At 34.0% G+C, this 25,524-nt stretch overlaps 1 protein-coding gene across 1 annotated transcript; it reads right to left on the bottom strand.

Annotated features, from left to right (window-relative positions):
• Nucleotides 1-427: 427 nt before the first annotated feature.
• Nucleotides 428-2,912, bottom strand: LOC128016029 (probable N-acetyltransferase camello). The gene is made up of 2 exons (XM_052600345.1): nt 2,769-2,912; nt 428-1,236 (listed from the first exon to the last, which is right to left on the bottom strand). The coding sequence occupies exons 1-2, from the start codon at nt 2,782-2,784 to the stop codon at nt 560-562; spliced, it is 693 nt and encodes a 230-aa protein (XP_052456305.1). The 5' UTR covers nt 2,785-2,912; the 3' UTR covers nt 428-559.
• Between the last annotated feature and the right edge of the window lie 22,612 nt (nt 2,913-25,524).

Genomic DNA, 25,524 nt, shown 5'->3' with positions numbered 1-25,524 from the left:
AATAGAAACTGTAATATTGTGACATATTGTTAATATTTAAAATATCTGTAATTTATTCCTGTGGTCACATTACACATTACTCCAGTCTTCAGTGTCGCATGAACCTTCAGAAATCATTGTGATATTATGATTTGGTCCTTGGTTATTATTGGCATTCTATTATTGATAATGTTTTTTTGCTACTTAATATGTTTGTATTAAAATATATATTAATAACAACAGAGATTTCTGACTAATCATGTCACACTGAAGACATCAACTCAGCCTTGGTGAGCATAAGAAACTTATTTCAAAGAAACCTTCATCTGGGTTGTGCAATTAAATTAACTTAAATGATGCACTGGGAAAAAAATGAAATAATCAAATTTAGCTATAATGCACAGATACGTACGTATTGAGTGCAATAAATAAAAACAGCAACCAAATGTCAAAAGTGAAAAATCTTTAATCAATTTTTGTTACATTTATAAAAGTGCAATATAAACCATGCAGCTATGATTACAAAAGAAATACAGTACATCAGTCAGAACTATAAAAGATTTAGATGAGAAGCCAATGATCAAATGTTCTTCTCCATGGCCAGAATCGTGGCTCTAGTCATCCAGATCATCCACTTGGGAGACTCAGACTGAGTATGAACCAGGACCAGTTTAAAACCCAGCCTAAAGTACAACGCCACGGCTGCTTTCTGTGTAGACGAGGTGGAAAGTTTGATCTTGGTGAAGCGGCGTTCCCTACAGAAGTCTTCAGCTGTTTTGGCCAGCTGTAAACCGAGACCAGAACGGCGACAGCTGGATGAAACAATCATCCGGTAAAGCTCTCCATACTTTTGTCCTTTTTCACTTTTACCTTCCACAGCCACCATCCCCAAAACCTGAGGCCGGCCGTGTATCTCAGCCTCAGCAACCCAGAAGCAGTTATCTGGATTACTGAGGTAGTAACCCGGGACGTCCCGCATGTCCGTGTTCAGTCTCGCCCGGACGTAGCCGGTGTAGAACTCAAAGCAGCAGAAGTACACAAGGCCGATCCAGGCTCCTCCAGACACCAGGGCCAGAACGACAGACTGTCCACCCATCACATATGCACCGATGTAAAAGAAAAGGCTTACAGTGATGTGCAGCGGACGGGTCATGGCATAAATGAATGCAGGATTGATGTGCTCCATTATTCCCTCCCGGAAAACAGTTTCCACAGTCTCCCGGTCGGAGGGCTGATACCGCCGGATCACAGCATGCACTGGTGGATTGTAAAGAGGAATACAAATAGAAATGGATAGGCGAAAATCATTAAAATAGAAAATTATTGAAAACAAAATAAACTGTAATCTCCATACATTATTGTATATAATGTATATGGCCATCACAATAATCAATCTTTTATATATACTGTATCACTTCTGAATCCCTAAAGAACAACATCAAAATATCATGCATGTGAGTAAATAATCAAAGAATTTAAAATTTTTGGTGAAACTACAAAGCATAAATTACAATGTTTGCATGTGTCAGTGAAAGTCTACATACAGTGGGGATCGAAAGTTTGGGCACCCCTTGCAGAATCTGAAAATGCATGATATTTTTTATTTAGTACTGTCCCGAGTAAGATATTTTACTTAAAAGATATTAACATTTAGTCCACAAGACAAAAGAATTGCTGAAATTATTAAAATAACCCCACTCAAAAGTTTGTGAACCCTTGGTTCTTAATACTGTGTTCTGTTACCTGATGATCCTCGACTGTCTTTCTGTTTTGTGATGGTTGTGCATGAGTCCCTTGTTTGTTCTGAACAGTTAAACTGAGCAGCGTTCTTCAGAAAAATCTTTAAGGTCCTGCAGATTCTTCAGTTTTCCAGCATCTTTGCATATTTGAACCCTTTCCAGCAGTGACTTTATGATTTTGAGATGCATCTTATCACACTGAGGACATTTGAGGGACTCAAACACAACTATTAAAAAAGATTCAAACATTCACTGATGCTCCAGAAGGACACAAGATGCATTAAGAGCTGGGGGGTGAAAACTTTTGAACACGATGAAGATGGCCAAATTTTTCTTATTTTGTTGAAATATAATTGTTTTCCATTTAGTTCTGCCCTTCGTAAGCAACAGAAGATACTTGTATGTTTCCCGGTACACAAATTAAGTACAATTTACCTTGATCTTCAAATTCCAAAAGTTTTCACCCCCCAGCTCTTAATGCATCTTGTTTCCTTCTGGAGCATCAGTGAATGTTTGAATCTTTTTTAATAGTTGTGTTTGAGTCCCTTAAATCTCCTCAGTCTGAAAAGATGCATGTCAAAATCATACAGTCACTGCTGGAAAGGGTTCAAATATGCAAAGATGCTGGAAAACTGAAGAATCTGCAGGAGCTTAAAGATTTTTCTGAAGAACGCTGCTCAGTTTAACTGTTCAGAACAAACAAGGGACTCATGCACAACCATCACAAAACAGAAAGACAGACGAGGATCATCAGGTAACAGAACACAGTATTAAGAACCAAGGGTTCCCAAACTTTTGAGTGGGGTTATTTTAATAATTTCAGCAATTCTTTTGTCTTGTGGACTAAATGTTAATATCTTTTAAGTACAATATCTTACTCAGGACAGTACTAAATAAAAAATAACATGCATTTAGTATGATCTCTCTTATTTTTTGAAAATTACTCATATTTTCACAGATTCTGCAAGGGGTGCCAAACTTTCGATCCCCACTGTAGATAGATAGAGAGAGAGAGAGAGAGAGAGAGAGAGAGAAATGTTAGCTACTTACTGTTTGATTTGGTCATTAGTATCCTTTATTTCCAGTCAATGGTCTGTTCGTGTCTGCAGTGCACTTTTGGTCGATCACATGATGCGTGTGTTAAATCACGTTACCAGCGGTTCAAAGGTCACGGACATTCTCGAATCAGAGCGGAGAATTTACACACTTCAATTTGAGTTCACAGTTTCCTAAACGTATACAGAAATGTCCTGAACATAGATAAAGACTGGTTTGAATTAGTGCTGTCAAAAGACATATCGCGATTAATAGCGTACAAAATAAAAGTTTTAATTTGTTTGTATAATATATGTGTGTGTGTGTTCTGTGTATTATGTATAGCCTATGTAAATACACACACATACAGTAGATACATTTTCAAAATATTTACATGTATTAACATTAATATAAATTATATTATAAATAAATATATTTAATATATAAACATATAATATAAAACATATGTTTAATATATAATATATAAACATAACCTGTTTTAAGGTTGGGGAAGTCGTGGCCTAGTGGTTTGTCACGTCACTTTCACTTTAAGTAAATATATAAATGCATAATAAATATACACAGCACACATACATATTATGTAAACAACAACAACTTTTATTTTGAATGAACGATTAATTGTTTGACAGCACTGGTTTGAATATGATTGTGGAACGTCCAGCTTTCACTGATCTCTGCTATTATTAGCGCCACCTAGCCGTTAAAAAAGTGAAAAGTGAAGTACTTAAGGGAAGTACTTAAGTTTAGTACTTAAGTAAAAGTACAACTAACCTGCAAAATATATACTTAAGTAAAAGTATAATTACTACATCAACATCTTACTTAAGTAAAAGTCATAAGTACATACTTTTAAATTTACTTTAAAGTATTTTTTTAAGTAAAAGTACAATCAGTTGTCTCAATGTCTGGGCTGTTCAATTGTAACAATCACAAACAATATCTATTGTTTACCGGAAAGAGTTGTTGTGCAATACTGACACTGTAAAAATCTGGTTATTTACTTATTACTCATTAAGTAATAATTCGGCTAAGCCAATTATGACGTACAATTTATTTTATTATGACATACAATTTATTTTATTTTTACTGAGCAGTAAAAAAAAAAAAAACTCAAAAGTACACAGGTGAGTGTTATTCTGAACACTTTAATCAAATTTGTATGACCAGTTTATTCTGCACAATATTATTCTGCTCAATATTACATTTATTTCTGTATTTTTGATCAAATAAATGCATAGGTGTAATGGTTTTTATACTGCACAAACTGTATATTCTATGGCCCTACACCTAACCCTAACCCTCACAGGAAACTTTGTGCATTTTTACTTTCTCAAAAAAACTCATTCTGTATGATTTATAAGTGTTTTGAAAAATGGGGACATGGGTTATGTCCTCATAAGTCACCCTCTCCTTGTAATACCTGTGTCATACCCATGTCATTATACAGAGTTGTGTCCTGATATGTCACAAAAACAAGAGCACACACACACACACACACACTTGGAGCAGTGGGCAGCCATTTATGCTGCGGCACCCAGGGTTGTGGGTTCAGAGCCTTGCAGCGGTTTGAGTTAAAAATCTTTGTTTGTGTTCTACTGAAGACACAAAGTCACCTACATCTTGGATGCCCTGGGGGTAAGCAGATAAACATCAATTTTAAATGACTTCAACATCAATTTTAAAATGACTTAAATCTGAGCAGAAAGTCCTAAATTCATAAAGTTGTGGCATGCATTGCTTAAAAATAATCTTCCAGGCCTTTTTTTATTTGTTTTCCCATACAAATATCTAAATGTCCTTAAATCAATATCCATTTACTTTATATTCAAATGTAACATTAAGTCTTGAGAAAATGAGCAAAATTAAAACATCTGTCAAATAGGATACAAAAGCGCTGTCCCTTTTGTGTAGATATTTGTTCTTGTTTTAAGCGAAACTCAAAAAGCATTGTGAAGCTCTGGTGAATGTATGAAGAATCTTTATTTGAACTGGAAAACAAGACAACAATACTAAGGAAGAGCTTCACCTTTCTGCAGTCTGATCATAGAAGTTTATTTTATTTTATTACTTAAATGTACCTTAATAAACCCTGCAAACCCTGTAAATATGAATATTTAACTTACAAAAAGAATTTTATGTTTTTAGACATGTCTTGGCAACACCATGTTATTCTCCGAAGTATGATGGAGTATCATGAATATGTATGGTGATTTAATTAGTTATGGTTTTGATTGGTTTGTGGTTATGATTTTCATATTCATGTATGTTTTCAAAGGATGTGAGGGTCCTACCATGATACATGTTCATACAAACATAAGGTAATATCATGGTACCATATTTACCACCATATTATTATTATTTTTAATTTTTTTGGTATTAGTAGTGTACATTATTGCAATACTATGCTTAAAAAAAAAACAAGAACAAGGGAAATATGAGGCTTTGGTTTACAGTTCAGAATATGTAAAATAAAACTAAAAACAAAGTATAAAATGAACATATATGTAAAAATAAATTTAGAAATTAAATAAGAAAATAATACTTCGTATGAATTTGAAAAGCTTTAGAATGGTTTTTATAAGTGTCTTGTTCTGCGTTCTCATACGTGAATGTGTTTTTGTTGTACATTGTGAGATCAGTACTAATATACGGTATGAATGTTTGAAAGTTAATCTTGTCTTGGGACTATAATACTTTGCCACAATAATTAATAAAGATAATGTCATTTTATTTATGTGGAAAAAAAAAATATGGGTTTGGAAAATAAAGTTCTCTTGTGAAAAGAAGAAGGGCACAAAATAATATAATTATTATAACACAAAACAAAATAATTATCCTTTTTTTAGATTTAGCTACTGCGATCTGTGAATGCGTCTTAGTGTTTGTGATTGATCGAGCGCACGCGCATGCGCATGCAGTGAGCCTCAGACACCGGTTGATGATCCGCTCTCGAGACTCATTCAGTGTCTGCTATCAAAGAACAATAAAACGCACGTCTCAACCGTACACGTTACACACGTTTATAATCTTTTATTACCACTAGTCCTCGTACTCCTCTTCCAGAAAGCGTCTGATTACCGCGGATCGGCGCTCATCTACATCACCGGAGAACTCCTCCAGCTGGAGCCGGTGAACACAGCGAAGCCGCGTTCATTCGTTCCCCGTCAGTCTGTTTCAGACCACCGGCGACAGCATGAGCCAGAGGTTCACGGTGACCGCCGGTGACATCCAGGGCGAAGTGAACCAGCTGTTCGAGGGCGACGAGGAGACGCCGAGCGCGTCCGACGCCACGGGAGCGGAGCGATGCGGGAAAGGTGAGCCAGATTTCTGATGTTTTGACACCTGTGAAGGATAAACTCATCCAACTGCTGGGAGTGTGAGACTGGAATATTAATATTCAACACTCCACCCTCTGATATAACCGTCAAATTAGACTAAATTAATAACCTATCTTATAATGTGCATGCATATATTAATTATATTTAAATTAATATATACATATTTTTAAAAAAACTAAAAAACTAAACGTTTTTTTTAATTATTTCATATCAATTCATGTACTGTTTCACATATACTAGGCCTATATGAATATATTATTAAATTAATAAAAGATTAATATTACATATAGAAGTTACAAATCCACATAAAACTTTCAATTTGTAAATTTCCAGCTCATGTAAAGCTATTATTATTATTATTATTATTATTATTATTATTTTATATTTTCCAAACAGTGCATTGGTTTTTATGACTATAAATGAACTCAGGTTATTATTTGTCTTGTTTTGCATAATAAATCATTTATTTTTTAATAATTTTCAGTGCATATAAATATAGTCTATGCAGATGATCAATTATATTAATATTCGGATATATTCTTACCGTATTTCATATATAGTGCACTGATTCATATTTCATAAGCTTTCACGTAAATCATTGTAAATCTTGTTTTAAGTATGATATTTTACATCAAATTTTATATTATAACATATTCATGCAATGTTATATAGACTATAGTTATTCTATTTTAATTTCATAAGTACTAAGAAAATCTGTATGCCATTGCTTTAATGTCATTAAATACACTGAACATTGGGTTTTATTTGTCTATTGCATATTGTATTGTATGATTTCCTTCCTGAAGGTGTCATATATTGCGTTCATAATCTGTGCATCTTTGAGATTTAATGCTTCTTTGTGTCAGGAAAGAGAATCTGCTTGATTTTATTTGTTCATCAGTATTGCAGTGCCAAATCTGATTGAGAGAGGCAGTTTTGTGCAATATTCCAGATAGTGATGGATGAACAAATGGATGCGGTATTACAATGAACATGTAGATGCACTTCAGTAGCTGGTTGAAATGGTTACAATGTCTTGCCTTGTCTGTTAGGCACGGTTGTCTTCACATAATCACACTTCTGACAATATTTGAATATTTAATGAGGCGAAATGCGTTTAAGGCACACTGCGCTGTGTGACATACAAGAAGTCTATTAAATACAAGTCAGGCGGTATTATTCAGCTGTAATCATTAGCCTCTTGATGTTTTCTGTGATGAGGCTTGCTGATTTTCGCTCTGAGAATTTGCTAAGTATGAAACAATTATGTGATTTGATGAGTGTAGAGAAATACAACAAAGAAGTCAGGCTTTATTATTATGACAGGTAATTTGTCTATGCATACTGAAAGTGAAAACGCAGTGCGATGCATCAGAACAAGTTTGACATTAGTTATGTGGAGCAGGATTTTGGAGCAGTGAAATGGAGCTGTGCATGGGAATATTTAATATGACATGACTGAAATAGATACCACGTGGACCACTAAATACTAAAATACTAGTATAGGTCTAGTGTTGGTGTTTTTTGCCATGATTGGCTTGTTATTAAGGGTTATAAGGCATTATTTTATTAAAAAAAATGCTCTGGAGCGTTATGCATTCCAATACTTTGGATTGCACCATTCATAGTTCTTGTACACGTGACAGGACTCGGAGTGAAGTTTTATGAATACCTTTCTACGTGTCCTAGTTTCCTCTGAATAGCAGCATGATAGGATGCTCTGCTCCAAAACCTAGTGAGCTGCCTACCTAGGACACATTTTAAGGATCTATAATCACATATAGGGGTGTAAATCTTTAGGCACCTCAAGATCCAAGTCACAATCCAATTCCAAAACAATTCTTTGTCTACATTTTCTTTTCTTTTTTCTTTTTTTATGTACATTTTTGGAATAATATATTTACTAACAGAATGGAGCTGTGTTTATTGCAAAGTTTTGGATTTACTTTTCTAATCTTGTAAAAAAAAAAAGGACTTTATCCCAAAACTTCTGCATTTGCATTTTATATACATTATACACTTTTCATATAAAAATAATTTATTTTAAAAACAATTCCTTGTCAATTTTTAAATACATAAATATAAATTAAAAAAAAATATACTAAAGTGATTGAATATTTAATAAGACAAAATGTGCCTTTTTCTTATTTATTGAGTTTACAGATTTTTTTTATATCAATTTGTGCATTTTTATTCAATTTTCTTTGTACTTTTTGAAATCGATAACAAATTAAAAAATAAATTAAAACAATTGCACGTTAAGAATTTTTAACCAAATAAATATAGCTTTTGATGCATAGTCTGTTCCAGAAATAGTTGTTATTATATATAATTTTAAAATTCCATCTTTAAGACAAATATAACTATCCCAGAATGCATTGCTCAGTGAAAATAGTCTGATTTTAATACATATTTTATTCAATTTTGGAACAAACTAATAAAAAGGGGATTACTTTAACCTGTTTAATGTTTTTAAATGATATTTGTATTTATGAGACTGAAGTCTCACATACACATGATGTGGAGCACTATTTGTGCAGCATTTGAAGTTATGTTATAATGTTATAATATAATGTTAAGCAACTTACGATGAATAATTTGGTTAGGTTACTTCCTTATAAGACAGGTTGGCTCACTAGATTGTGGAAGAGAGCTTGAGACATCTTTTCTGATGAGTTCACTGCCAAACATTGATGTTTTTGCCGTGTGAAATCCATTGAAGTCACAAATTGAAGACAGTTTCCAAGAAGGTGTAGAACATCCATCTTTGGTCTCGTGTAGAGACGGTACAAACTTGGATCTCTCATCTCTGGTTCAAGTCGCCACAACGTTTCCATGACAACTGCATCCTCTTTGTGCCATGATTGGTGTGTGGGGAGGGAGTGCTGAATGTGATGATAATAGCAAAACCAAAGTGACTGCTCCCATTATACACACACTAGAAATAATGCTGCTTTATCACCCCCTGTGTCCATAAACGAAGCATGGATTGGCTAAAAACCCACTCTGAGTGTTTTTTTTTAGATGTGCATGGCTGTATATTTGTGTAAGTGTCTGTATGCATGCATGCAAGCATAAACAATAAAATAGCAGAGTATTGGTTTTGTAGTCAGTCCACGTACTGTATGTGAGTATTACAGGTACGTTCATGAGTCTCATGGGTGTTTGGTGAGAAAGACCTCAACAAGGATGATGCATTGCTGCTATTTTTCATGCTGTCGCTGATGTTGTTTTTATCGATCTGAAGAGATGCTGAGATGCCAAGCATGTAGAGGTTCATTGGACCTTGAATGTCTCCAGACGGTCAGAAAGATCTAGCCAACTGTACATGATGTATGAAGCTAATAGGTGATTAAAACATCCTGGATTCAGTTTAAATCATTCAGTATCTGATTCAGTGTGACCCTGTCTTGTACTAGCCTCTTTTTAGTGGCAGATATTACTATAATAGTCTCAACATTTGCTGTAAACTGGAAGAATAGTCATATTTAATGATATCAGTGGTGTAAAAGTCACTGACGCAGTGCTAATTTGGTTGTCAATTTTAATCTCTTCATTTGCCAATTTATTATTGTTTATATTCCTTTATAATTATATACTTAATATAACTCAGATTTATCTATCTGCCTGTGAATAATAAATTCAGTAACATAGAAATAAATTGCAATAATTAATAAAAAATGTATTAATTAAAAAAAATTAATAACAATAATTGTTTCTTGTCTTTTTATTAAATGATTCATAATTGTTACCCAGTTAGATATGAGACAGTATTTCACCCAATCATTTTATCCACTAATTTTGGTGTTTATTGTATTCAATTTATTGTAAAGTGTTTGTTTGTTTGTTTATTGGTTTCAATCCATTTTGCATAAGAAATTTATTCTTAAACTTGTCTGTGAAGAGTTAATTTTACATTCATAAATGTACATTTTCAAAGAACATACCTTCTTTTTCTATTTTCAAGATAGGTGTTTGATATATATATTTGAATTCTTTAAAACTCGAACAATTAAGTTGCTTGTAAGACTCTTCAATGGTGTAATAAATAATTTAATTAATTTCTAAAATATCGATTTGAATGTATTTATATATTTGTTTATTTATTTATTTTTAATTAAATTTTTAATTTGGTTTGTTTGTATAAAAACCATTGCAGTATTGGTATTAATACTATTTCCAGTCCTATTCCTATCCCCTACTTATGTGGTGTGAAATGTAAAATATATAGTTAATTTCTTAATTTTCATCTATTGTAGCCCGCTTAGACTATTTGTTAAACATGTGGACGACTTACATGGCTAATCACACGTACTATTTTCTATCAAGCAGCCAGAAATAGTAGCCTGAGTGCCAAATACAGTATTTCGTCATTGCAATAATTGGCTTAATTCACACACCAGACAGAACCAGGGCCATAAGCTGTTTTTAACCATGTCAGTAATAACTCATACATATTACACTGCTGCACAAGAGCTGTGTTCTCCATCACAGACGTGCAGCGTGGGAGTTTTGGCTGCTTGGCAATGAGCTTCTACTGGAGGCGCCGTGATGGACAAATTCGTCTCGATTTAGTAATTGTTTGCACAAAGACAAAGAGTGCATCTTTCGAGAATAACATCCTGCACACAGCGCTTTTAAAGCTGTTTGGGAAAGTGTGTCACTTCGTCCCACGCTGGAGTTTTGGCAGAAGTAAAGGAGGACTTTGTATGTTGTGCATGGGAACCAAAGCTTTGACAACAGAACTTGTTTTGTGTGCTAAAAACACAACAGGAAAATGCCATTACTGTATGCATACTGTAAGTAGTATTAATATGCACAATAAACATTCAGGCATAAACTTATTTCTTTTATTTGTATTTTATTATGTAAACAATTACTTGTTTTCATAGCTAGCTTCATTTTACAAACTAAATTGTTTTCTAAATTAATTATAGTTAACTAAAGTAACACTGAAACCATTAAAAGAAAAAAATGCCCCAAAATGAAAATTCTGGTATGAAACCAAAAAATCTGGATGCACTTGACTAAAATCCAAAAAAATGCTTTTTAATAATTATTCATTATTTTATTAAATAATATAAAATAATTTTGTAAGACTTTTTAATTTAACAAAATAATTTTAATGGCTCTGAATTAAAATATTTAAAGCCAATAAAATAACCATATTGAAAGTAAAACAATAAAATTGTACTGAAAACATATTAAGATTAAATATCAATATATTATTTTTATTCAGTTCTATGCAGATTCCCTAGAATTTTCTAAAAATGATTGATGCAATGATTGATTTAATTCATGCAAATATTTATGATAAATATAATAAACTGTTCTGCGATTCTATGCTATTGAATTACACCAATATATATATATATATATATATATATATATATATATATATATATATATTATTGTAATTCAATAGCATATAAATTCCCCAGAGATCTTCATGACATGAAATTTTTGTTGTGTTTTTTTAACCTGTTGGGACAATTTTCATATTAAGCAGGTCCTAATTTCCCTTGTTAAACACTATATAGTGGCAAAATATCCGTCCAGTGCAGTAAATGTGGCCAGAGCAGCTTCTATTGTTTTAGCTGATAGCTATCATTGTTGTCATTGGCTGCTCAGCTTGGTTTCATCTGCATAATGCTTTGAGACAATTGCTGTCCAAATTCGGCGGAGGCCATTAGCGTATTGGGATATGCAGATCGATTCGCTCTCAATGAGCAGTCCATCCTTTCTTCATGCTAGCACATCGAGCTGTTTGTTTCCATTCTCACCATTTTAGCATAATGCTGGACTGGTGGCACAGTTTTTGTGTCTATTAGTCTAATCCGTCTCTCAGTCCCACCAGCCGCTGTCAGGTAATAATGTGGTGATCACGAGCTCTGTGGGATTTACAGAAGGACAGGATTCACTCGTTGTGGAACGTCGTCCATCATGCTCTTCTTCTGTGTCTATGTGAAAACAATTCTTTTTAAGCCTGAAATACTGTATTTTATTATATAAATAACATTAATAACATTATTTGTTCACAATATTAAATAAAACATTAAATAGTTAAATATAAAGTGAAAACACCTTTCATGCATGATTTATAGAACACGCTCACATTTTAATATTATAAAAAAATATCTAATATTCACACATTATGCATATATATATATATATATATATATATATATATATATATATATATATATATATATATATATATATATATATATATATATATATATAAAAGTTAATGTCACATGTAAAATATGCGTATGTCTCAGTCTAGCTGAACTCATGCTTTATATAATTATTTGATTTGATTGTTGTTGTTTTTGTTGTGATTTTTTTTTTATTTTTATCTGAATCATTTGTTTTACTGTTAAAGTCATAAAATGATAACTGAATTACCCTTTTCCTGAAAGGACAGGTCAGAGATTCGGCTTGGATCTGCCGTTACACACACACTGCACGGGCACATGAACACCAAACGTCTGATAGATATTGATATTGCTGTCAGATCACTCGTCTGTGCTGTAATGTCATTGTATTAGTGCATCTCTTCACATTGATTTTAATCTCGTCTAGTCTTGAGATAAATGTTGCTTATAAACATCAACGACAGGCCTTTCCTCGAGGTCATGGTTAGATATGAGTGCTGGCTAAATTATATTCCTCATATTAAATGTCTGCTTAATAAATCTGTAGTGCTAGAGATCAATTTTAAAAGAGATGCAATAACATTTCTGCACCACTAGACTGCACACCAGTAATAAAATAAGACCTTTTTTTTTTTTGTCATGTCTGCTTGAACCTGACTTGTAGTATTTCTGAATGCTTTTTTTAAGATGTTACCCATAACTTCTCATGCTGCAGATGTGATTGTAACTTTCACTAAATTACTGATGAAATTTATTCCAAAAGAAATATGATTCTGAGAGAATGTTTTGCATACAAAAATAAAATAAAAGCATTTTTTTTATTCCGACTTTAGTGCATTTTAGCTCCCAAAGTTTAATTACCGTAATAAAAAGAATAAAAAAATGCAAAACAAAAAATCCTTTTAATGTTAAAAGAATTCAGATTTATTAATTGTTTTTAAATATATCTATTATTTACATTTATTTAAATATATGTATATAGTTAATTTGTAAAGTGTGCATCATAAAAGCATTTTATATTTGTATTAAAAAAAATAGAAACAATTGTGCAAACAGAAATTTTCAAAATGCATTCTAACACATGATAGTATTTATGCAAATTATTTTTATAATTATTAATTTATTTTAGTTTATGGTTTATTTCTGAGATTATGAAATTGAAGATGTCAGAGGAGAAGTATTGTGACTGTTTTATAACTTACCTTCAATAAATATTTAAAAAGCATAAATAATATAATATTTTGCATAAAGAAAATTAAGGCTCCTTTCACAACAGTTGAATTTATTATTTTTTTAAATTACATTTTAGCACCCCAATTTTTGCCATAATCCAAATCATTCAATTATCATTATAATAATGTGCACTTAATTTTTTTATATAAACTAATTTTTTGTATTCATTTGTAAGTGTTTGTGCATCATTAAATTAATCAATTAAATCAGAATTTTTATTTTTATTTATTTAAATTTGAAATATATTTTATATATTTGTATAAATGAGAATTGCATCAAGCGTAATCAGAACTACAAAAGCAAATGCTCAAAAAATAGAAGCCTTGATTCATTACTTTAATGCAGGAAAATCTGAGGGGAAAATTCTTCATACAAATATATTTTTATATTTTATATTCATATTTAATTTTATATTTGAATGCATTTTTTTTTTTTTTCACATTAGGATGCTCACCTGTATTCTTATTCCTGCATTCCTATATTCAGAAGTGCACGTTGATGAGTGTAATGTATGTGAACTGTAGAGGGCAGCTGTGTTCTGCAGGAGCATCACTTCATGGTTGGTTGTAGCGGGGTAGAAGCAGACATGAGGTGGGGGTCGTAGCTGTGTAGATGCTGCTAGCGTCATCATGCAAAGCCTTCATAGGCTTGTTATGTAACACAGCGTCTACACACAAAGAAAGGATGAGCAGAAATAACCGCTTGAATCTCAAGGAAGAGCAGAGAGGACTCACGGTTCAGCTGCATCAAAGAAAAGACACGCTGTAATGATGTTATGATTCACATCCAGGATCTTACCGTATTGTTATGATCCAAAAGGCAGCGGCAATCGTTCTTGCACTGATATTACCGCCTTGAACCATTTTTGAGCCTCCCTGCAGGAACAATGTATAGTTTGAATTATTAATCATGACTGGCACTAAATATTAACCTAGATTTAATCATAATAACTTTCGTATGTGGCCGTAATATTCTGAGCTCAGTCCTATTGGTTTAAATGAGAGCACTGAGAGAAATGTGGTGGAAAAGAGTGGATCTCTTAAGCTCATAATTGCATATTTATATGCAAAATTTGTTCTAATGTTAATCTGGATTGGCTTAAATGATGGAGCATGAGCCTACTGTTAGTAGTTAGCATAATATGTGCCCAAATCATCTCCATATATAGCTTTTTCCGAACAATTCCTCATCATTCATCTTTCTGTAGACAGAGAGCATGAGCTGGAAGATCTGCCTCCGGTCTGGCTGATTCAGTTTGAAATGCATTAAAGCATGCGTGATAATTGCACATCTTCACACTGATAAGCACAAAATGTTCACGCTCTTCATATTATGATGGTTGTTTCAACTGCAGGATATTGGAAGTGAATTTGCCTTGATAGATAACTTTACTGCAGTTGCATGGAGAGCCGTGACTTTAGATGACATGCTGGTGTGATCTGGATTTTCTCGTATGCTAAAGGACGCTCTGTATCATGAGCTGTTGCCTCTGGTTTCATCATTGTCTCTGGGGCTGATGATGGATTGTGGTGGCAGGCAGGAGCTGTGTGTCTCTGGGTTTCTCCACACCTTCATACACCAGAAATAAAGCTGCAGTCTTTAAATACAGACCACAGCGTTCTATCTATCTATCTATCTATCTATCTATCTATCTATCTATCTATCTATCTATCTATCTATCTATCTATCTATCTATCTACCCTTCTATTGTTCTATCTATCATTCTATTTGTCCATCATTCTATCAATCTATATATTCCGTTCTGTCATTTTATCTATTGTTCTGTCATTCTATATATTGTTTAATTTATCATTCTATCGTTATATCGTTCTTTCAGTCTGTCTATTGTTCTGTCGTTCATTCTTTTTATCTCTGTCACCCTATCATTCTGTGGTTCTTTCTATCATTCTTTATATCTGTCTTCCTCTCATTCTATCTAGTTTTCTGTCATTTGTTCTATCCATCTATGGTCCCTATCATACACCAGGTGCAATTGTTTTTGCTAGTTTTCATTTTCCCGTTAATTATCAAATGCATTTGCATCCATTTGTGCGCCCATGGGCGTGCTGGTCAAAAAAATAGGTTTTTCGCCGGATTGCTATTTTGAGGAACTGAAAATATATTGTGCCATAGACCAACTCAAACCTGGTCTAAAGTCTGGCACAATATTTTTTCTTTGTTATTTAAAGAACACGTTAGTAATATGCACCTATCGGCAGGTGCACAACATACACTTTGCTCATACACTTTCAAATGAAGTGTTAACAAGAAACTAATTGTGATTGAGAAACGACTTTACTAATTAAAATACTAAAGACTTCTTCCTTACATTCAAACTGAAATTGCATCCTGCTTCCTGTTTGCAGTAGAAAAAGACATTCTCATTTGGATTCAAACTCTTTCTGTAGCTGCTAGACTGAACTCTTCTGTTCTGAGCGAGAACTAGTCACTGTATTTTTCATAAGGTTTTGGCGTCAAATCATTAAAAAATAATCATGGCGCTTGGTTTTTGCTCTGCGTCCTTGAAACTCGATTGAAATCGTAATGTAGCATATGTTCTAGTGTTTGTATTGTAGTGTATAGTATTTAGAGGTTGTCATATAAGACTCAGGTCATGATCTTTCTGTGGAGGAGCTGTGCTGTTTAAATATGAAATCTGTCTCCAATAACTCATGCAGCTGAGGGAGATGATGTATAGAGCTATGTTATGGCTGCAATTAGCTTCTAAAGCAGCCATTTCCCTCTGTTCAATGTGAAGGAGACTGACCTTCAGTTGTGTTTTTTCATTGAAGGAGGTATAAAAGGTGCCTGTGGCAAAACATTGCAGGCTATTAAACATTGAGTTTGAGAGGAGTTGATGGTGAAAAGTATGTGATTGCTTTTGGTGAGTCATACCACCCAAACACACACACACACACACACACACACACACACACACACACACACATCAACATCAGCTTAATAACTTAATGTCACAGTCAGATGCCCTCCATCCAGGTCGCACTTTAACTTGTTGATACCCCAGCCAGTGATGGGTGAACTGAGAATATTTTCTGGCCATGAAACTGTATTTTGGATTGTGTCAATATAATTTTTCTTCCACTGACAAAGGAAATATTCAGCAGTTTTTCGCTAGTATATTTCAGTGCAGAACACAGGCTACTGAATAATTAAAACCTATATTAAAACCAGTCTCTTGGTCACAAACAAAGAGATCCATCAATGTTTTGATCTTCAGTATTTCATTCTGGTGGCTTTGCCAAAAAAAAAAAAAAAAAGAGCATGCATCAAATATATTTTTTAACAATTTAGTTTAGACTGACTTGAATGGAAGCCTCTTTCCTCTCTTTGCGCGTCCGTAGCTCTGGGCTCTTTTATAAATGGACTGTGATATAAACGTGTTGCTCTGAAATCTCGCCCCTCCATCAGTCCCTATAGTGGTTCAGGCTCCCCAGCGAGCGCAGTTCACGACCCGCCCTGTAGGACCATCCCATTTATCCCGCTGATCTCAGCTAGTGTCCAGCAGTTATCACGACTAATCGCGGTCCCTCAAGAGCCTCGGATTATTTCAGACCAAGGAAACCAAACGCTGCAATATGAACCAGCTGCACAAAGTCAAAAAGGTGAACAGCGTTTTTTTTTCCTCTCACATTAACAGACCTCTGTAGTTCCCTGCCACCAGAGTGATTTGTTTATTGGCGTAGTATATGATTAGCCTGGGAGGAGGACTTTAATGATAAAGAATGAGTCTGGAAATTCACATCGAGTCGTGGAAAAAGTTGCAGTGATGAATAAGTCTTGGCTCATATGGACTGAGACACGAATGAGTCTGTTGGCAGGGGTTCAAAGAGCTTAGGGTTCAAGAAGCTGCGTTTAGTATTTTATACATGCTGAAAAGCCACAGCCACTCTGATTCACTCTTTGATTCACTCCTGGACTAATTCATCAAAGCTTGTGTGCATAAAAAAATCCATTATTTCAACAACATGAATTATTATTTAGGAGTGTTTGCACTGTTTTTGCTCATGTTTTACGGTTAATGAGTTGAACAAACCTCAGCATGTAAGTCTTCCTGCAGTATTTGCTCTATGACTGATTCCTCCAATCATGTGTCTTGTTAAGCAGTGATCAAGTGATCGATTTAATGATTTTTATCTGACAAACACAAAGGTGAGATCCGAGCCATATCTAGAAAATTAATGGTTGAAGTTTCATCAGTAAGCATCTGGATTTTAAAATGCATCCATCTGGTGCAAAATTAAGAGCTCCAAGCTCATTTCAGAGACCAAAAAAAAAGTTTTATGCATTTTGGAGATGTTTTTATCCAAAGTGACTTACATTGCAGTCAAGGTACACTATCAGTTCTGGTTTTGCCTGGAAACTGAACCCATGACCATGTTGTTGTTTTCACCATGCTTTACTGTTTGAGCCACAGGAAGGCTGAACAGTTCTTTAAAAAAATATATACCGCATCTTACACTTTTTTTCATAGTTTGGCTGTTCCTGCAACTTATAGTCAGGTGCGACTTAATTATCAAAATTAATTTGACATGAACCGAGAGAAATGAACCAATAGAAAACATTACCGTCTACAGCCGCAAGAGGGCGCTCTATGCTGCTCAGTTCTCCTGTAGTCTACACTGAAGCCATAGAGCGCCCTCTCGTGGCTGGAGACGGTAATGTTTTCTATTGGTTCTAAATAAATGCAATTATAGTCCAGTGCGTCTTATATATGTTTTTTTCCTCATCATTATGTATTTTTAGACTGATGCAATTTATACTCAGGTGCGACTTATAATCCGAAAAATACGGTAAAATAATTTGCATTGCCTTGTAAAAAAAAGTTAGAATATAATAATAATTATAATATTTTAATAAAAACAATTCAATATTTTATTCAAGTAAATATTTTGTTAAAGTAAAGAAACTTTATAGTATTAGTATTAATTTTAGTTTTTGTAATAATCCTGTTGCTAGGGGGTTACTAGTCTAGACTCTTGTAATTAGAGTCTACTGTAAGTCTGAATACATTCACCCTGGTGTTTTTAGGAAAACATGTTGGATATCATAGTAATTATTATATTATTATTATAACATACAATTGCTAATAATAATGCAAATTATAGTATTTTTAATTACTTTTAAGACAGAAATGTTACTATTGCAATAAATGTGCAGTGTAAAAAAAAAAATAAAAAAATAAATAAATATATATATATATATATATATATATATATATATATATATATATATATATATATATATATATATATATATATATATTGATTATTTTAACTTTGCAATACAGTTGTGAATTAAGAATATGTATTCATTTCTTTGCTTGCAAGTGTTAAACCCACAAGCTTTAAATTTGATGGTGAACTGGAGTTTCTGTGGTGACAGGTTTACAAATGCTTTTTCACATTTGAATGATTTCTAACATTTTTGTTCAAAGACGTTTACAGATTTTTACTAGATTTATAAAGAAAAGCAAACCTGGTTGCATGTTGCTTTCCAAAATGCATGGTAAACTCAGAGTTCAGAGAAAGCAGATCATGACCTCTACATCTTATTTAATTAATCACAGCCTTTTGATTTGATAAGTGCATTGGACAAGTGGACTAAATCTATCAATATTTCAATTTTAGTTCGATTGACAGATGCTTTTCCAAAGCAATGGCATAAAACACAATATTAGAGATCTTTTATGTTATTATGAGAAGTGTACAAAGATTTTTTGCTTATTATGAAACTGACTGGAAAAGCACAGTCTAAGTGAAACACTGCTAACATTGTTGGTAAACCGTTTGAAACACTTTAACCCAATTATAGTTTGTCAAGCTCAACAGCAGTAATAACTTGTGTGCACAGAACAGCGAGTCTGTGTGGTATCATCACATCTGGAGCAGTTATCACGTTCAGTGTGTGTGCTGAGATGGATGAGTGAGTGAGAGAGTTGATACAGTTGTGGTGGTTTCGTATCTGCTGTAGGTTTTTAATCAGTCTGTTGTTATCTGCCGCACACCCACAAGCTTAAAGGTCAGCGCTGACAGCTCAAGGTCCCCTTTATCTCCGTTTAAACACACACACACACACACACACACACACACACACACACACACACACACTCTCACACACACACACACACACACACACACACACACAGCCAGACCAAGGACTTCACAGTCACTGTTTGGTGTTACAGCAGCACTTACTCTCTACCTGGTTAAATCACCCTTCACAGGTGATTCTTAGTCATTGACTAGTTACATAAAATACACCATGAGCATCCTAGCAATTACTAGTTGCTTTGTACTGTAACAGCATATTTCCATGTAAAGGTCGGATCTGTTGTTAAGAAGACAAAACACTGTCTGAAAAGTTTGGAGAAAAGACACAAAGCAGAATGTGAATAACAAATGTGATAAATTTACTGCCAAAAGGTAATTTTTGCTGCAATTTAACTGGTTTCAAGCAGCTAAAAGAGCAACCAAAAGTCAGAAAACTATAAACCAGTATTATTTTTATGCTATTGTAGTATTTATTAATATTTTGAATTAGCTTTTATTTTATATTTTTAGTTTGCATTCCAATTTAAGTTTTAGTAAATTTGTTATATGCTTTCGGAATGTTTTTTTATTTTTTATATATATTAAATATATCTATATAGCTTTAATTTTGTTGATTTATTTTTTTTTATTTTTATTTCAGTTCTGGTCATTTTAGTATCTAGTAATTTTATTTCAGTTAGCAATGTTTCTGATTTTCATTTACAGTTTATATCTATTATTATTTGTATATTATGTTTGATTTTAGCTTTATTTCAATGAATGGAAACAATTTTTAGTTTTAGTTAACACCATCTCTAATACATTTCTCCTCAAACTCTCTTACTTTATGACATCTATTTCTCATTTGTGTCTCATCTCGACTCATTTGTGTTTATTGTTTTGGAGTTTCTGGTGTATCAAGACAAAAATTGATATCCATAAGAAACAAAACTGACATCTCCATTATGTCTCCTTGCATGTAAAGATCAACATATAAGCAATAAAAAATTATTTTGGGAAATACTGATTCCAGTTCATTCCGGTTTCTTCCGTGAATGAATGCGTAAGTTTAAGAAATGGTTTTGCTTTTCGAGCAGGAAGTGATGTGTTTATGGCTTGAGCCAGTGATTTGTTTCAAAGTTGCTTTGATATAATTCTTAGTAATTGCATGCAAATGCAATGAATTTTCCTGATGTAAATGGTTTTATATAGGTGATAATTGTTTCTCGAAATGAATGGAAAGTAATAATAATGATTATGAAATAACGGGAATCAAATGAGCACTTAAACGCCCCCAGCCCTCGTTCAGTTCAAAGTACAGAGGCCAGATGCATGGCTAATGTTCAGTGACAGCCTCTTCCTTTCTCCTCATGCTATTTCTTCCATTTTCTCATCTGTCTGCAATATCCGGTTGTTGTTGTTTTTTGTAACAGAGCTGTAACCAGCAGATTTACATATCAAAAATTATTTACACGCTGCTAAGCGAGGTGAAATAGAAATGACTCTCATGCATTTGTTCTGTTGTGTATTTGCATACGAGCCACAGAGTTATCAGCACTCCCCGATGCCGTTTATGGAAAAGCAGGCCGACCTCCTTCACATTCGCTGAGGGCTTGACTTCATCATCGCCTCCGTGTAATAAATTTGGAACAGTCGCATGACAACATCACAGCATTAAAATCCATCCTTCTTTGCATTTCGAGAGAATTTGACTATTGCTTTCTCTGTCTTGAGCAGAATGGAGATGGGATGATTTAGGCATCTTGTATCTTTTGTCTGTTTGGCCACAACCCTGTTTATCTGAAAAGTGTTCAGATTTATTATGGAAGCTGCTGCTGGAACGTAACCCGATGCGGTTGGAAACAAGTGTGGCTCTTGAATGGGTCTCTTAGAGACCTTGAGCTGAATTACGGCCGGTTGTAATGTTTACAGGCCGAATGATTCTAGGAATGAGGGAAATGATGGTACGCAGTGCTGTCGAATTATATTTCTGACCTCATAATGTTTCAATGTCTTTTACTTTTCTGGTGAAAATTTTTATATATTAATTTATATATTTATATTTATTGCAATAATAATAATAATATAAATTATTATTATTATGATGATGACCATTCCATTGAATTATTTATTGAACATTGGTGTCAATTATATTATATTATATTATATTATATTATATTATATTATATTATATTATATTATATTATATTATATATTGTTATTATTCCATTTCCATTCATTTATTGAACATTTATTTACACTTTTCACCTGTTTATGTATTTATTTAAATCGAATATAATAAATTGTATTATATTTATTTTATATTATGTTTAATTTATATTCTATAGTTATTTTATCCCCCCGATGTATAGGCCCTATATTTACATTAGTATATTTACATTTATAATTATTGCCCTTATGAGCAATAAAAGGCTAATAAACTTACACGTCCTAAAAATTATTGTAATAATAATTATAACTTAATTATTTATTAAACACTGTTTTTCTTTTTTTTCATGCTGTTGTTTTCATGCTTTTTTTTTTTACAAACGTTCCTTCATCTTCACTCAGTGTTCTGGACTTGATCCTGTTGCACATTAATTAAACGAGTCAATCGTCTTGAGGAAGCATTCAGCTTACAGGCGGGGATTTCCTCACGCAGCAATTGGACAAGAGGTCAAAAGCGTAACCGTCGGAGTCTGACTGTTTTAAAAACACAGCGACTCGTTCCATTTACAGGAGGAAGTCAAATGCTGTTTCAGTAGTGCTGCCACTAGTGCATAATCTAAGCTATTTTTGTTCAACCCTCCCACGCATGAAAAATCCAAGGCATCCTCTCCCATTTAATATTCCATGCATGCATTACGTAACGCTCTTTGTAGGAGGGGGATGGGGAGAAACGGAGGAAGAGGAAGGAAGATACTCGTCCCGTTGCACGTGGACTGTTGTCCCAGGGCTCACACGTACGCACATACACCTCCTCAGTGAGTCACTGACTGTGGCTGTGACAGCGATTGCCCTCGAGATAAGACAACAGAGCTCCGCTCTTCCCAGAAGAGCCGTGCACAGCCTGTCCATACACAGAGGTGTCAGAATATATATCACTTACAAATCCTGTAGGTACGAGATCGTGTGGGAAGACCGACTGATGGTGATTGAATTTAGACATGTCTCTTCGTAGGAGGAAAGTTGTAATTGCACAAGTCAAAATCTTGTCTTCCCTTGGTGAGCTCTGTATTCATGCATGATTGAGCATTCATCAGTTACAACTAATCAGAGCCTGTCGAACTAAATATGTGCGTGCTTGTTCCCAGAGGAGCGTTTTATTGCTCTGTGGTTGCAGCATTTATTGATGCATCATGTTGGTCTCAGATGTTTCTCCTAAAATGTTTTGGGAGGATTAAAACTAGACACAAATGCTCTTTTGTAGCTCTAGGGATTTGAAGTTCTTAGTTATCACTTTTGTCTCAGATGTGTGTCTTAAAGTGCCTTTTATTAACATCTCAGTGCTGTCTAGGATGAAGAATTGAGATATAAAAGAGATTTCAGTGGTGTGTCCTATGCACAGATGAAAATTGTAGCTCGTTTGTTGTTTGTAAGAGTTTTTTTGTTATGTTTCATTGAAGTATTAACTCCTAAAATTCTAAAGGAGCAATAAAACAGATGTGAATGAGTACATAGTTGTCATACAGAGCTATAAAATAATTGTGGAGAGCAGTTCAGGTCATTTGAGAATGAATTGAAACGTGTTTGAGTTCATACTGAGATCTTTATGTCCAAGAAGAAATGTTGAGATTGCTTCTGAAAGTGTAATGTTAATACATTTGGGTCTTATTCTTCAGAAGTATTCAGCAAAAACCTCAATTTGTCTCAGATGTTCAATGAGTTATAAAAGAACATGCAGCTCAGATCAGTTTGAGTTCAAATTAAGATCTGAGTCAAGATTGTTGAGATTTCTTTTTCAGAAGGGTTTAGCAAAAGTCTCCATTTGATCTTCATTTAATCTTAATGATGTCTAGGAGAAACAAGTGAGATATTAAAGAGATCTCATTTGTGTTTTTCTGTCATACTGCCATAGAAAATTGTAATTGCACAGATGTTGCTCTTTTTGTGGCTCTAGAGGTTGCTTCATTGAAATATCAATTTTGACTCAGATGTTTCTCCTAAAATAAAGACACAGTAAGAGTATAGAGCTACAGTATAAGATTAATGCAAAGAGAAACTCATCTTCATGTCATGAAACTCACAGTCATCTTGAAGAAAATCTGAGAAGCTGGAAAGTTCTGCAAAGAAGAAAACCGTGGGATATTAACGAGATCTAATTTCCATGCATGGAGATAAAATAGCCATCGAGTAAGATCTGAAGAACTGAACTTTATTTTAACCCTCTACCTTTTCTCTTTACCGCATCACAAGGGACTTTTTCAGGACAGTAGTTGTTTTAATTAAAATCGATTTTGTCTGTGACGAGGCAAAGCAGTGAGAATAAATAGCTCAGTGGCTTAGACGAGAGCCCTAGATTTCTAATAGTGGCCCGTGTCTGGAGTCAGATTGAAAGCATGCTGTGATATCCTACAGGGAACAGGGTGTAGATGAGATGGCTCGCTAAGAGAACATGCCATGCACAAGTTTCCCATTCACCTTGGCATCCAAAACCAACTCGGATGCACTAGTTGTCACATTTCACCTCTTCCTCTATGAACATCTTCCCAGGTCTTTCCTCATATTACACGTTTACATTTCCCGTTTTCCTCCCGTTTCGATTTCTCACCTCCTCTTCTTTCCACACAGACAAGTGTGGGTATGCAGTGCAGATTTCCTTTCTCATGTTGAGGATGTACAGTAACTCTTGTGTATAGGTGTGTGGGAAGACAAGCGCTTGCTCCCTTTCTCTCCATCAGTCTCTTTACCAAAGTGGAAACAGCAAATAGCAGCATTCAATTGTTGTTCGGCAGCATCGCTGTCAATGTGTCATTAGGAATTGAATGGCCTGCAGTCGGCTTACCTATTAGCGCTCACCTCTAATTGAATTTGGCCAGGCTAGTTGAAGCAACAGCTGCGCTGTATTGAGTCGCTTTTGCTGGTGAATGTGTCGATCACATTTTCATCACATTCGAGGAAAGGAAGCTTGTCGCTATCGCTGTCTTTCTTTTGTATAAGATAGGGCTGTGCATTTTGGTTGGTATTCAACTGATAGATCAATTTTTGCTCATGTATTTTTTCATCCATTGGTCTTTGGATTAGATGGATATCTTTTTTCAACTTTAATGCTGCACTACAAACAGCAAACAGAAAGCACTGATTGTTTTTTCCAGGCTTGCATGGAAAATAAATTAGTTTCTTCCTTGCTTTTTTCTTCCAGCTTTGAGGCATTTGATTCGTTTTGTTGTGTCTACTTTTGCCTTGACATCTTTTTCAGTATTAAAATATGGGAAAATCAAATGCAGCAGAGTTGTGTTGAAACACCGGGGTATCATTTAGCTGTCTCCATCTCGTTTACTCATAGGGCACATTAGCATAATCCATCCCACTCTGCATTTATCTGGACACGCTTTGGAAAAATTATTTTATCAATCCAAAGGGCAGGGGATCACACTGTGAGAGCTTGAAGGTAAAGTAATTGAGTCTTTTCATTAACGGCACTAAAATGGGATTGCAAAAAATAATGACTGTTTCTAGACAGGTTTCCAATACTCATCCTCACACTTCCTCGTCTGCCATTGGTCAGCAAATCAGGTAGCCCCACCCCAAACTCGTCAAGTACTACCCTGCTAGAAAATCCAGTTTTAACTAGTTTCTGATAAATTATGTTATTTTTTTAGAGATGAATAATCATTAACTTCAAGTTCATAACAAGATTATTTAAAATTCCAGATCAGTTGGATGATGGGCTTCCAGCTTATGAATTTTTATTGTTAACTAAAGCTAAAGCTATAAAAAAAAAAATAGTTTTATTTAATTTAAACAAAGC

Source organism: Carassius gibelio, chromosome A6 (assembly GCF_023724105.1).
Source record: "Carassius gibelio isolate Cgi1373 ecotype wild population from Czech Republic chromosome A6, carGib1.2-hapl.c, whole genome shotgun sequence".
Lineage (NCBI taxonomy): Eukaryota > Metazoa > Chordata > Actinopteri > Cypriniformes > Cyprinidae > Carassius > Carassius gibelio.
This window is presented reverse-complemented; position numbering and strand designations above follow the sequence as displayed.